Source organism: Elephas maximus, chromosome 24, assembly GCF_024166365.1.
Source record: "Elephas maximus indicus isolate mEleMax1 chromosome 24, mEleMax1 primary haplotype, whole genome shotgun sequence".
Classification (NCBI taxonomy): domain Eukaryota; kingdom Metazoa; phylum Chordata; class Mammalia; order Proboscidea; family Elephantidae; genus Elephas; species Elephas maximus.
In genome coordinates, this window is record NC_064842.1 from 7,545,623 (window position 1) to 7,557,811 (window position 12,189).

The 12,189-nt window shown below is 45.6% G+C and overlaps 1 protein-coding gene across 3 annotated transcripts in view; it reads left to right on the top strand.

Moving 5' to 3' along the window:
* The first annotated feature begins 7,430 nt into the window (after positions 1 to 7,430).
* The window catches only part of TGFB2 (transforming growth factor beta 2), a 109,563-nt gene continuing 104,804 nt past the window's right edge, over positions 7,431 to 12,189 (top strand). For all 3 annotated transcript variants that reach the window (XM_049868632.1, XM_049868633.1, XM_049868634.1), the window contains exon 1: positions 7,431 to 7,780. In XM_049868632.1, the coding sequence (XP_049724589.1) occupies positions 7,435 to 7,780 (346 nt within the window). In that variant the 5' untranslated portion in view covers positions 7,431 to 7,434. The remainder of the gene's footprint in view (positions 7,781 to 12,189) is intronic.

The window sequence follows — 12,189 nt, forward strand, 5'->3', positions numbered from 1 at the left end:
GTGCTGGCGTTAAAATGAGAAAGGGGCAGAGCTCATGTTTACTCTTTATTTACTCTTCGTGCTTCATTTTCTAAAATGTAACAGTTGCGTACAACGTTTGTGAATCCCCAATCGCTGGTATTTTCAGCTTCTTCAGTGGGAGATTTCAAGGAGTTCAAAGAGTCTCAGCCACGCCCCTCTTTAGGGACTTCATTTTCGGGGCTGTGCAGATTTATATCAACACCGGAATCGTACAAGCAAGCATTTTGAAAGTGGCGCTTGGAGCGTGATTATCAGAACCTGCACCATGGGCAAAGGAAAAGAAGGCTTGGAAATACGCAGACCATACTATCTCCATTTTAACAACAAAAAAGGTGACAGTCGGGTGTATTACAGACTTAGACTTCAGAGTGGCTCCCTCCTAACACCGGGTGACGGTGTGGATATGGCTGGGACAGCCCTGGTGTCTGCCTGTTGTCCTCTTCACTCTGAAGCTGCTTGGGTTTGTGTGATAATTGTATGGTCACCTAGTGACCAGAACTTATTTGTTACTAAGACTTGAAAAAAACAGCGAAAATTTGTGGTCAGTAGGCCCCAGCTTTGTAAATCATAACCACCTATGTAGCTTTGCTTTTTAAAATACTTATTTACTAGTTTTCTCCTCATATAAAAACTACATGAAATTGTTCTTTTTATATGCAATTTTCTGTTGGTTTTTGTCATTTTTTCAATTGCAGGCTAATTGAGGCAGCAGAAAGGCAAGGTTGTTAGAAATACAGGTTGGTAACTCTGCTAATGGAAATTTACACAGTTGGAATTTTACACAATCCATGAAGCCCAGTGAGATGATGACAAATTCATTTAAAGACCATACATAGATCTTAAAAAATAAAAATTCCACTTTATTATGTCAAGGCATACTCGTTTTGAGTGTTTCTATAATCATGTTTTTCTATATCATTTGCCTTCTCTTTCCCTTCCTCTTAGTTTTTTATTTTTAGTGTTACTTTGCTGAAACACTTCTCTCTCCCCCTTTTTCTACCAGCAACCTACCCCGGCTCCTTGGTTTGTGAAGTGGGTCTCTAGATTGTTGGGAGTGGTGGGGTAAGTGAAGTAAGAACGGAGATTCTATTCCACAAGGATGAGTGTCAAACTTTGCCCTAAAAGCTAAGGACACTGTTGCAGCTGGATTCCTTGATCAATGTTAGCATTTTATGAAAAAGCATCAGTCCATATTGTCATGCCATACACCACTGTCCCTATATGCTTATTTATATCACTCAGTCACTGTTCTTTCAGTGGATAGGTTGGCACTGATTGGCAGTGGACCGTGGGGATAACAGCCCAGGCCACTGGGAGACTACATCCCAAGGGAAGATCTTGGCAGGACGCTCACAGCTGAAAATGTGTAGATAAAAAAGCCACAAAGAGTAATCAGTCGTAACTCCAAAGAGCGGGGTAATGTTCTCACAGTGCCGTTACGTTGTGATGAGTTTATCTCTTTGAGGCCCCACAGCCTGCTGCTGTCTACGCTCTGTTTTTTTTCTTGTCTCTGCCTGGAGTTTATCCCTTTACCTTTTACAATTTCTGATCATCTCTTTAACCTCTTCTCCTTCCATTTCCCTCTCTGCCTGTAGTACCCTCCTCACCTCTTGTTCCGCCGATTAACCTCTAGATACAGAATGGCAATAGTAATTGGATGGCGTTTTATGAGGAAGCCCTGAACCTTTCGTCACTGAAGAGCATAAGCTTGTTTACCTACAGCAACGCTAACAGAACACGAGACAAAAATTGATACAGACCAGACGTTAACCTGTGGTGTCAAAAGATAAAATGATTAGAACTGAAAAGCGGTGTATTTTTTTTTTTTTTTTACATTAAATGATTATTTTGCATTTGTCAAGTGTCCCCATAAAATCTGATCAATTATAGTAGTTTCTTCTCCCCACTCTGGGTTTTTAATGTTTGAAATCATTGTGGAGTACTTTGAGAATTTTGCAAAGGAAGTTATTCTTTTGTCAGAGTTAGGAAGGAGCTACCAGATCCTCGCCTCGCTCCTGTGATCCACAGGGGTGAGACGCCAGGCCAGGGATGGGTAGTTGTTTTCATACAGAACATTTGGTTCACCCCTTGTAAGAATTCCAGATTCCTTCACTGAATAGACCCATTAATGAGCAGAGAAGGGTTAGTGGTTGGAACAGCTGCACCCCTACCTCTGATCTGGAAAACAAAGAATTCCATTTCAGGGTGTTAAATACTAAGAGACTCGAATGCTTAGCTGGACTTAACTGGACTTTGATAGAGTTCCGTTTACCAAAAGCGTATTTTCTTGCTCTTTCTTCCTGTAATCACTGGGGACAAAATACCATAACGTTTACAACAGTGAGCATGTACCCAAAGAAACTGCCTGGAGGCATAGCCCGGAAGCAGATTATTGCCTTCTTCCTTTGACCCTCTCCTACTATCTGTATCTGAGAAAGATGTTTTATTACAAATTCCCTGACGAATGAAGTGGGTACGATAATGACAGTAACTTTTCACTAGCACACCCTGAGTGCCAGATTTGTTACAAGCACTTTCTCTACATTATATAATTTAACCCCGCAATCTTATGATGTTGGCAGTGTTTGTTATTGTCCCCATTTTACAGATGAAGAAACTAAAACCAAGGGCCTGAATAACTTGGCGAGGATCACAAAGCCAGAAAATGACAGGAATTTGAACCCACAAAGTCTTGACACTGGAGCCTACCCATTTAATGACTATGTTCCAACCTCCTTGAGATAATCAAGATGGTCTATTATTGGTTAAATACCATTTTTTTTATGGAGACTATATACAGTCCCTAGCACCTTGTAAGATTTCAATAAATTGAATACTTTGCTTCATGGATATAGAGGTAAAAAAGCTCCAAAAGGGTTATTTAATAGAAGAAAGGACTCCTTTATGGTTACCAGGAAGGTAAGTCTAGCAATCCTACCTGTTACATTTTGTAATGATGGCTGCACCTGACTCTCTGGTTCCCCACAGAGGTGGAAGGAGGGTCCCTCACTTTATACCAGAAGATTTCACCAGCCAACCCCTGTCCCACCTCCTGGGCTTTGGGGAAATTAAAAGTAGCATCTCATGAATAAGTCAGAGGTTTCAGGTGTAAAGGACTATGTAATAAGCAGTAAGTGCTCAACAAACTAAGTGTTGTGAACAAAAGTGTGTACGTTGGGAAGGGGTGGTTGTCAGAAGCATTTATAGCTTAAGTTGTTTCTTACAAGTGATGTAGATGGACTTTTGTTGTAAGAATATTCACTTTTTCGTTCTTTGTGTACAGCAGATGACTGCAGTTCTCAAAGTGCACCCAAAGGGATGACTGGATGACGTGACCAGCCCCATGACAGCTCCTCTTGATTAGATTTGGTTTGGTTTTTAGGATGGTAGCTGGTTGTCTAACTCCTTTGGAGTTGTTTCAATTTGAGACTGGCCACCAGGAAAGAAACCTGAGGATGCTGACTTACACATAGTTTTCAGAATTATTCAGAAGTGGGTTAGAGCCATTTCTTTATTCCAGAGTTTTCCAATGGGTAGGTAGTAGGGGAGAAAATTCCCATGTTCAAGGAAGTTTAGAAAAAGCCCAGTTAAAAGAGTAAAACATTTTTCTTCAGGATTCTCAGAGCCTTTAACATGATACTGGGGGTTATTAACCTACAAGAGGAAAATTGAGTACCTGGGATCTCCCAAACTCATTTGACCGAAGAATTCCTGTTTGTCAGAACATATTCTGGGACCGGTGTTTCTTAGAAGTACATTAAAAACCCGTTGCCATCGGGCTGATTCCAACTCAGAGTGATCCTATAGGACACAGTAGAACTGTCTCATAGGATTTCCAAGGAACGGCTGGTGGATTCAAACTGCCGACTTTTTGGTTAGCAGCTGAGCTCTTCACCACTATGCCATCAAGTATGTAGTGGGTGAGAGTATTGGCAATGAATTCCGACTGTAAAACCAGCTCTGCCACTGCTCGCTGTGGTCTTGAACAAGGTACCTAACCTCTCTTTCCCTCAGTCTCCTCAACTGCAAAACAGAGGCAATCATAATGCCTACTTCACAGGGCTCTGAGGAGTAAACGAGTCTGTCTGCCTATCATGGGAAACCCTGGTGGCGTAGTGGTTAAGAGCTACGGCTGCTAACCAAAAGCTCAGCAGTTCAAATCCACCAGGCACTCCTTGGAAACTCTATGAGGCAGTTCTACTCTGTCTTATAGGGTTGCTAGGAGTCGGAATCGACTCATGGCAGTGGCTTTGGTTTTTTTTGGTTTTGGCCTACCTATCCGGAGCCCTGGTGGTGCAGTGGTTAAGCATTTGGCTGCTAACCAGACGTTCCTTGGAAACCACCATATGGAGCAGTTCTACTCTGTCCTATAGGGTCGTTAATGATTCGGAATGGACTCGACAGCAATGGGTATTTACCTACCTATCCGCTTAGAATAGTGTCTGGCACATCACTAAAAAAAAGTGTGATATATGTTAGCTATTATTTTTTATTATTATTTTAGTGGCACAATGGTTAAACACTTAGTTGCTAATAGAGAGGCTGACAGTTCAAACCCACCCAGCCTGCCGCCCTGTGAGGGAGAAACATCCTAGTGATCTGCTCCCATAAAGATTAACCCATTGCTGTCAAGTTGATTCCGACTCATAGCAACCCTATAGAACAGAGTAGAACTGCCCCACAGGGCTTCCAAGGCTGTAAATCTTCAGAGAAACAGACTGCCACAGCTTTCTCCCGAGGAGTGGCTGGCAGGTTTGAACTGCCAACCTTTTGGTTGGCAGCCGAGTGCTTAACCACTGTACCACCAAACTACTGTGCCACCAGTTCTCCTTCCCATAAAGATTACAGCCCGGGAAGCCCCATGGGCAGTTCTACTCTGTCCTTTAGGGTCTATGAGTTGGCACCAATTTGAGGGCCCACAACAACAATGGTTTTAGAAAGTTGCTAGGGACTTTTTTGTAATAAAAGGAACATCTGAACTAGGAATAATATCAAGGCTACGAGTTTGGGTAAAAACTCCACAGTTTCCATTTGAATCATCCTCCTAGTCAGTATGGGCACAGGGTCATGCAGAAATGAAAATGCTGACTTTGAGTAACTAGAGGTAAAAAAAGAAAAGTGAGCAGTGGCAGGAATTATTCTTGTTTCATCTAATTTGGACTAGGTAGAAAAAGTTATGCATAGTGTACAATAGTAGATCCCAAACACTTGAAATTCCACTTTCCTGGATGTGTGCTATGGGAAGAATGAAGTTGGCTGATAAGGTCTCCCTGATGAGGAGGAAGGTGAAGAGAAAGCCACATGAAGAAGGGCCTTAGGCAGCAAATGAAGCAGCTGGCCATTTCAGCAGCAAAACAAATATGCCTTACTCCAGTGAAAGATCAGGGCTCTTGTTTTCCAGCAGCTCACAGTCAAACTAGATTGCAAACAACTAGTAAAATACACACTACGATACAGGTTAGTAACATGTTGTGGAATCTCAGAAAATGATAAGGTTAAAAAAGTAGGATATAAATCTTAGACTGGAAAATGACAATATTAAAGAAGCAGGATGTAAATCTTAGATTGGTAGCATGTCTTTAAGGCTGGCCTGGCCCTAAATAGACTGTACATTCTCTCCGGCATAGGGGTGTGTGTGTGTGTGTGTGTATGTGTGTTATGTGTACATACAAGAGTGACGACCCCCATTGGGTGATTCCATTGGGGAGGCAGTGAGTGAACCACACGAAGTAAAAACGGGAGGCTTGATAGTTGTCCTTCAACAGGCTGGTCCAAAATGACTATATAAAGTAAATACCGTAAATCACTGTTGTCAGGGCGCACACTCCACCTCCTCCCTCCCTCCCCACAGCCGTCCACATTTCCACACCCCCTCAACCGTTCGGGGAGAGCTCGTGGTCTAAGTAAACGAGAAGACTTCTGACTGTAATCCTAGCACGTCACTTTGTTGAAGGCAAACACGTGGTTCAGAGAGAACTTATAAATCTCTCCTCCCCGGCAAGATCGTGATGTTATCTGCTGGCAGCAGAAGGTTCGCTCCGAGCGGAGCTCCGGAAGCTCCCAAGGAGAGAGAGAGAGAGAGAGGGAGGGAGAGAGGGAGGGAGGGAGAGAAACGGAGAGAGAGAGACAGAGACAGAGAGGCGCAAGTGAAAAGAGGCTGGGGAAAGGGATGGAGAACTTAGCATAACGGTCTAGGGAACTATTGGGGAACAAACCGAGGGGTTGCCTGGCTGCAGAAAGGAGGAGAAAAAAGAGAGGGTCTATTTCAGAAGGGTGGCAAGTGCCTACGTACCCTAAGCGAGAAGGTCCAAGTGGGTGAGAGACCAGGAGAGACTGGGAAAGGACATTCGTCCAAGGCAGCCCCTACGCGACCCCCTTAGGAAATAAACTCCACGGGCAGCGCGCCCCGGGGGTCGCAGCTGCGGTCCGCAGGGGGTGAAAGCAACGTCGCGGCGGCCGGTCCTCTGTTGCTGGGTTGGCGTTTGGAGCGAGAGGAGGAGCAGGAGAGAGCTGGAGGCTGGACGTGTTTGCAAGCGGCGGCGGCGGCGGCAGCATCGAGGAGCAGCCGGGCGGGTCGCTGCGCGCCGGCCGGGGCGCAGGCCACAGCGCGGCTCCGGGAGCAGGATCCTCGCGGCCTTTGCAGCCTCTGCGGTCCCTGCAGGAACCGACCGAGTCCCGAGCGCCGTGCGAAGCGCAACCGCCTCCCGCGGCGCGCCGGGCTCGTCCCCAGCGCGCGCACACAGAGGCGCGCACACACACAGGCGCGCACACACACATACACACAGGCACACACGCACACACACACGCACACACACACACACGTGCGCTCCTCCGCTCCCGAGCTGCTGCTCCTGCTCTCTGCGCCGCAGTGGAAGGCCGGGCCGAAGCGCTCCTTCTCTAAACACATAAAACAGCCCCGGCCAGCACCAGCGGCCCCGTCCCAGCCCGGCCGGCGCCCTCCCGTCGGTTCGCCCGCTGCCAGCCCCGGGACCTTTTCATCTCTTCCCTTTTGGCCGGAGGAGCCGAGTTCAGATCCACCACTGCGCACCGAGACTGACACACTGAACTCCGTTTCCTCCGCTGCAATTTAGTCCTGCTTCATAGCCCCGTCTCTTTTTTCCTCCCATCTTGTCGCTCAGAGAAAACTTTTTCTTACGCCCAAAAGTCAGAGTGTCCCCCTGCCCATCCTGTATTAATATTTCCACTTTGGGGACTATTTGCATTTTCTTTTTTTTAAGGAATTCAAGAGATTTTTTTTCTATTGAGAATCGACTCTCGATTGATTGCAAAAAGTTTCTCATTAAAAAAAAAAACAAAAAAACTCTACCTGATCCATACTTTGAGAATTATTGATTTTTTCCTCCTTTTGAATTTTTTTTCTTTTTTAAACTTTTTCCACCGTAAAAAAGAAAAATGCACTACTGTGTGCTGAGCGCTTTCCTGGTGCTGCATCTGGTCACGGTGGCGCTGAGCCTGTCTACCTGTAGCACGCTCGATATGGACCAGTTCATGCGCAAGAGGATCGAGGCCATCCGCGGGCAAATCCTCAGCAAGCTGAAGCTCACCAGCCCCCCAGAAGACTACCCTGAGCCCGACGAGGTCCCGCCGGAGGTGATTTCCATCTACAACAGCACCAGGGACTTGCTCCAGGAGAAGGCGAGCCGGCGAGCTGCCGCCTGCGAGCGCGAGAGGAGCGACGAGGAGTACTACGCCAAGGAGGTTTACAAGATCGACATGCCGCCCTTCTTCCCCTCCGAAAGTAAGTGCCCCTCTTGGCTTCCGTCGCCCGAGGTCTGGCTCTGCCCGGGGCTCTCAAACCGCAGCCTCTCCGGGCGGGGATCGCCCTGCCCTGCCCGGGTCCCCGCTCGCTCTCGTCCCGGTGTCCTGTCCTCCTTCCCATCCACCTCCTCTCCAGCTGTGCGTCTGAGAACGTCTGGCTTCAAAGCTTTCTGCTTGATTTTCTCCATCCTCCCTACCCCCAACGCCTCGGTAATCAGGCGCTATTCTCTTTCCCTTTTTTCTCTGCCCCGATATACTTGACTCAGCCACCGGCAAGGACTCAGCCCTCCTCCGTCCAGCCCGAGGCTGTCCCTGGGGCAGAGTTAAACTGGGACATCTTCGTAGGTTTGTTTTCGTGGCGCAGACTGGCGTGGAGCCCGCTGAACTGGTGCGCGAAGGGTTAAAAAAAGTGGCTCAAAACTAGTTTCTCCCGAAAGCGCCCCCTTTCCGTGCCGCCCCCCCCACCCGCCTAGTGGTACCCCCAAACCTTCCCTACTGTCCAAAACTCCCCTAAAAATGACAATATCGTCAAGCCAAAGCCCGGTGACGAGATCCTTGGGGAAAATCCACCTTGAAACCCTGAATCCTTGATTTATCCACTGCCATTGGTAGGTGTTTACACTCCCCAAAGGCGAGCTCTTGCGGCCACTTCCCGGTTTGCCTTCACCTGGAGTGGGAGAAAGGACAACTGCGTTTCTGCCCGTGTTTAAAAGAGTTTTTTTTTTTTTTTTTTTAAACTTCACGTTTTTCTTTTCAGAATCCACCCAAAACCTACCTTCTTCAGATCGCCTTTGACAGTACCATTTTGTTTAGAGCGTAGCAGATATTTTTTCTTAGGGTTTATGATTGATCTTTTTCAGTCTTGAGCCCGGTGCTGCCTGCCCCTTCCCCTGGCTTCCTGTGGCTCGTTCGCCGCATTCCTCAATCTCAGATAGGGCACAAGCCTGCAGCCCTGTCACTGGCTTCTCTGAGCACAGTGTCAGCAAAACCAGCTGGCATACAGTAGCAAGGGAAGTGAAATGATTTATTGTGGGGTTCTTTGGAGAGAAGGGAAGAGGGTAGTGAGTTTAGAATTATCTCAAAATTCTTCTTAAAAAAATAAAGGAGAAGAAGCATTTAGTGATACCTGAGAGGGTTAAATACCAGGAAGAAGAAAAAGAAAAGGAAGGGGGGGGGGGAGACAGCTTCCACATTTGTGTATCCACATCCCAAGCCCTGAACTTTTCATTGGTTGCCATTTCTCTCCTCCCCTTCCCCTGCCCTATATACTTGTTGGCTGCCTTTGCCAAGCCTCTGTGTCTTGCCTAAATAGATAATACAGCCATCTTGGTAATGTTATCCTAAAACCCAAAGAGGTTCTAATTGCAGGGTGGTGCTTTTCTTTTTTAATATTTATTTTTAGTTTGACAAGTTGTAACTCTGTGACTTGCCATGTCTTGTACTTGATGGTCTCAGAAAGTCAGCCGATGTGTCTAAACCCCAGCCTTCCTGGCCACCTTTCTTTTTGCAGCAGCTCCTCTTATTGTTCAAAAGTGGAGCAGATACAGGAGGTGCTGGCAAGCAGGACGATTTCCTTATTGTGATTGTGGCACCTTCCAAAACAGCGTGGTAAATACACTCCACCCTGCTTATTCCCCCTGGGGAAGTCAGGCTTTCTACTTGAGGTGCAGCCAAAGACATCTTAGGAAAGAAAGTTCATTGTAATTAGTCCAAAACCGTTGAGACCGAGCAAGGAGCTGAGTCGGTCTGCTTTCTCCAGCACGTGCATCAGTCCTGCTGGTACTCGGGCAGACAGGCACGTGTGCTCTGTGGGACCTGATCAGCTTATCCCTTCAGTGTTTGCTGACCAAAGCTCCAAAGAACTGCCAGCGCTTTTGTAACAGAGAGAGGAGACCTGACCTCATATTATATAGGTGTGGAGAGAGCAAGTTACCAAAGAGGACCTTAATTCTTTGCTCAGAGAGCTGAGATGACCAAACCCAGGGTCATGGTCATCACCAAATTAGAAAAATTCTCAGATTCTTAGGAGGATTTCCAAGTATGGCATTTAAGATCAGTGTGTGGATTCTCCTCTCTCCAACCCAAGCCCCCAAATAAATGAAAAAACTGGCAAGTCCAGTATGAAGATATGTATATATTATGTAAAATCAGTTTTGATACAAAGAATATGGGCTCCTTAGAGTGTGCACTGGAAGTTTAGGAGAGAAAACTATATTAATAGCAGGTTTGATTCCACTGTGCAAGGGCTGTGGATAATTTTATACAAAGTAGGTTAACTGATTTTCCAGCACTTTCTAGTTATACTGGAATATGGTGAACTCTTCCAAAAATAGGAAGAAACGAAGAAATCACTCCACCATATTTTTAAAGAGCAAATTGAAAGTACAGCACTGACTTAGGGTCCAGCCTTCCCTCTGGAGGACTTCACTGCCTGACTTTGAACTCTGCTGGCACTGAAGTGACTATGGGGAGGGAGTGCGCCTGCCATTTCTTGCAGTGCCTTTGCCGAGGGTCCTAAGCCCAGAGATGAAGGCATGGGAAAGATCACTGTCTCATTTTTTTACCACCAAGTTGTTAGTGTTCGGGAGTGACTGCGACTCAAGTATTACAAATATGCTCTAATTATATTCAATGAGCTATATATCATTAGAGATTGCTGATAGTCCTTTTTGTAGGACATTTTATAAAGTGCAGACTGAATATTTTTAGCAATGTAGAGATTTAAAAGTAAAATATAAGAGATATTGTATATGCCCTAAGGCATATTTGGCCTTAAATATTATCCTTGGCCAAGTGTACTATATAAATACAGTAAATATGAATAGAACTGGCCAGGTGCCAATCTCCTGGGATGAATTTTAGTCGAGAAGGTATTTATGGGATATAAATAATACTGTGTCAACATTTAAAGAAGGGGTCTGATTAGTTTTGAATTTATTCATATTGATCTTTTCACGTGCTGTTAGTTTAAGGCTCAAAGGAGGGTTATGCTAAGGTTTACCGACAGTTTGCCCAGTGGGGATTGGTGGGCTTCTAGTCCTTTTGACAATCCCCTTGAAGTTCAAGGCACATCCATTCAGAAGACCCTGCACAAGGCTTCAGAAGTTTAGAAAGAGTGATTGCATTAAGTACAGTAAGAACTGAAGTAATTGACAACCAAAATCGGTGGTTGCTTGGACTCTCAAAAAAAGGAAGAAAGAAATGTTTTCTTTTTATTTTGCCCCTTCCTCTGGGGGGATGGGGTGTTCGACAATGTCCGGAGACATTTTTAGTTGTCATGACTTGGGGTGGAGGGTGCTGTTGGCATTAAGTAAGTAGAGGCCAGGGGTGCCGTAACTATCCTATAATGCACAGATGGCCTCCACCCCCTCCCCTGCAAAAAAAAAAGAAAAGGAAAGAATCATCTGGCCCAGAATATCAGTAGTGCCTACACTGAGAAGCCTTGGTAGTTCTGGTATTTGTTTTGGGTTGTTGACTCCTGCTAGCAGTTCCATTTTAAAGGTAATAACTTTAAAATGTCTTCATGGTCAAAGGGCATTGAAAGAAGAGCGTCAGACAGGAGGATAATCAGAAAGTTATATTAAGTGAGAGTACAAATTAGACCATTTTCTATCATACACACTTTACTTTTGTGACCCGAAAGCACCTAAATTGGAGGCATCAAAATCTGCCATTCATTTAGCTTTAAGTAATGTGGGCCCACCCACTAGCAGCTTCAGTCAGCGCCAGCGTGATGCTATTCAGAACAAGGAGAAAAGAAGTGAGGCATTATCTTGGATTCTCATTGCAAGGAAAATAAGCAGCTCCTGTTCATGAAGAGTGGAACCTCCAAGCCAGGCAACCGAAGAAAATAAATAGCCGTGTTGGTTGATTCTGTCATATTGAATGAGATAAACTAAAGTACACAGCCTGCAAAATCACAGTGAGGTTTCCTTCGTAATTGTTGCATACGAATGTCAAACGTTTAATACCCAGCAATCTCTTTTTTTGTTTCCACCGTCATTTTCCAAGTGGAATTGCAGACTGTAGAATGAAACCCCCCTTGCCCTCTTTCCCTCAGCCTCTGACTTGCCTTCTTGTTCTTCACTCTTGTGGAATGTCTGCATGTTAGGGGTTAAGTGCTCCTATGTCAGGTCCTCACCGATACTCTGCTGAGTTCCTTGGAGGTCGCAGCTGTCCGGTGGTGCCCTGAGAACCACTTCAGCTAGGCTGGAGTGGCTTAGGACCTCTACCTCCTTCTTTTCTATGGCTTTTAGGAACGTGACTGGGCATTCTATTCATGAATGTGCCTTTTTCTATGTAAATTGCTGGTCTACTGGCCGGTTGCCCAATGAAAGAAAATATGGGTTAGCAAGTGCTGGGACATAAGTAGTATTTTTGCTTGATGTT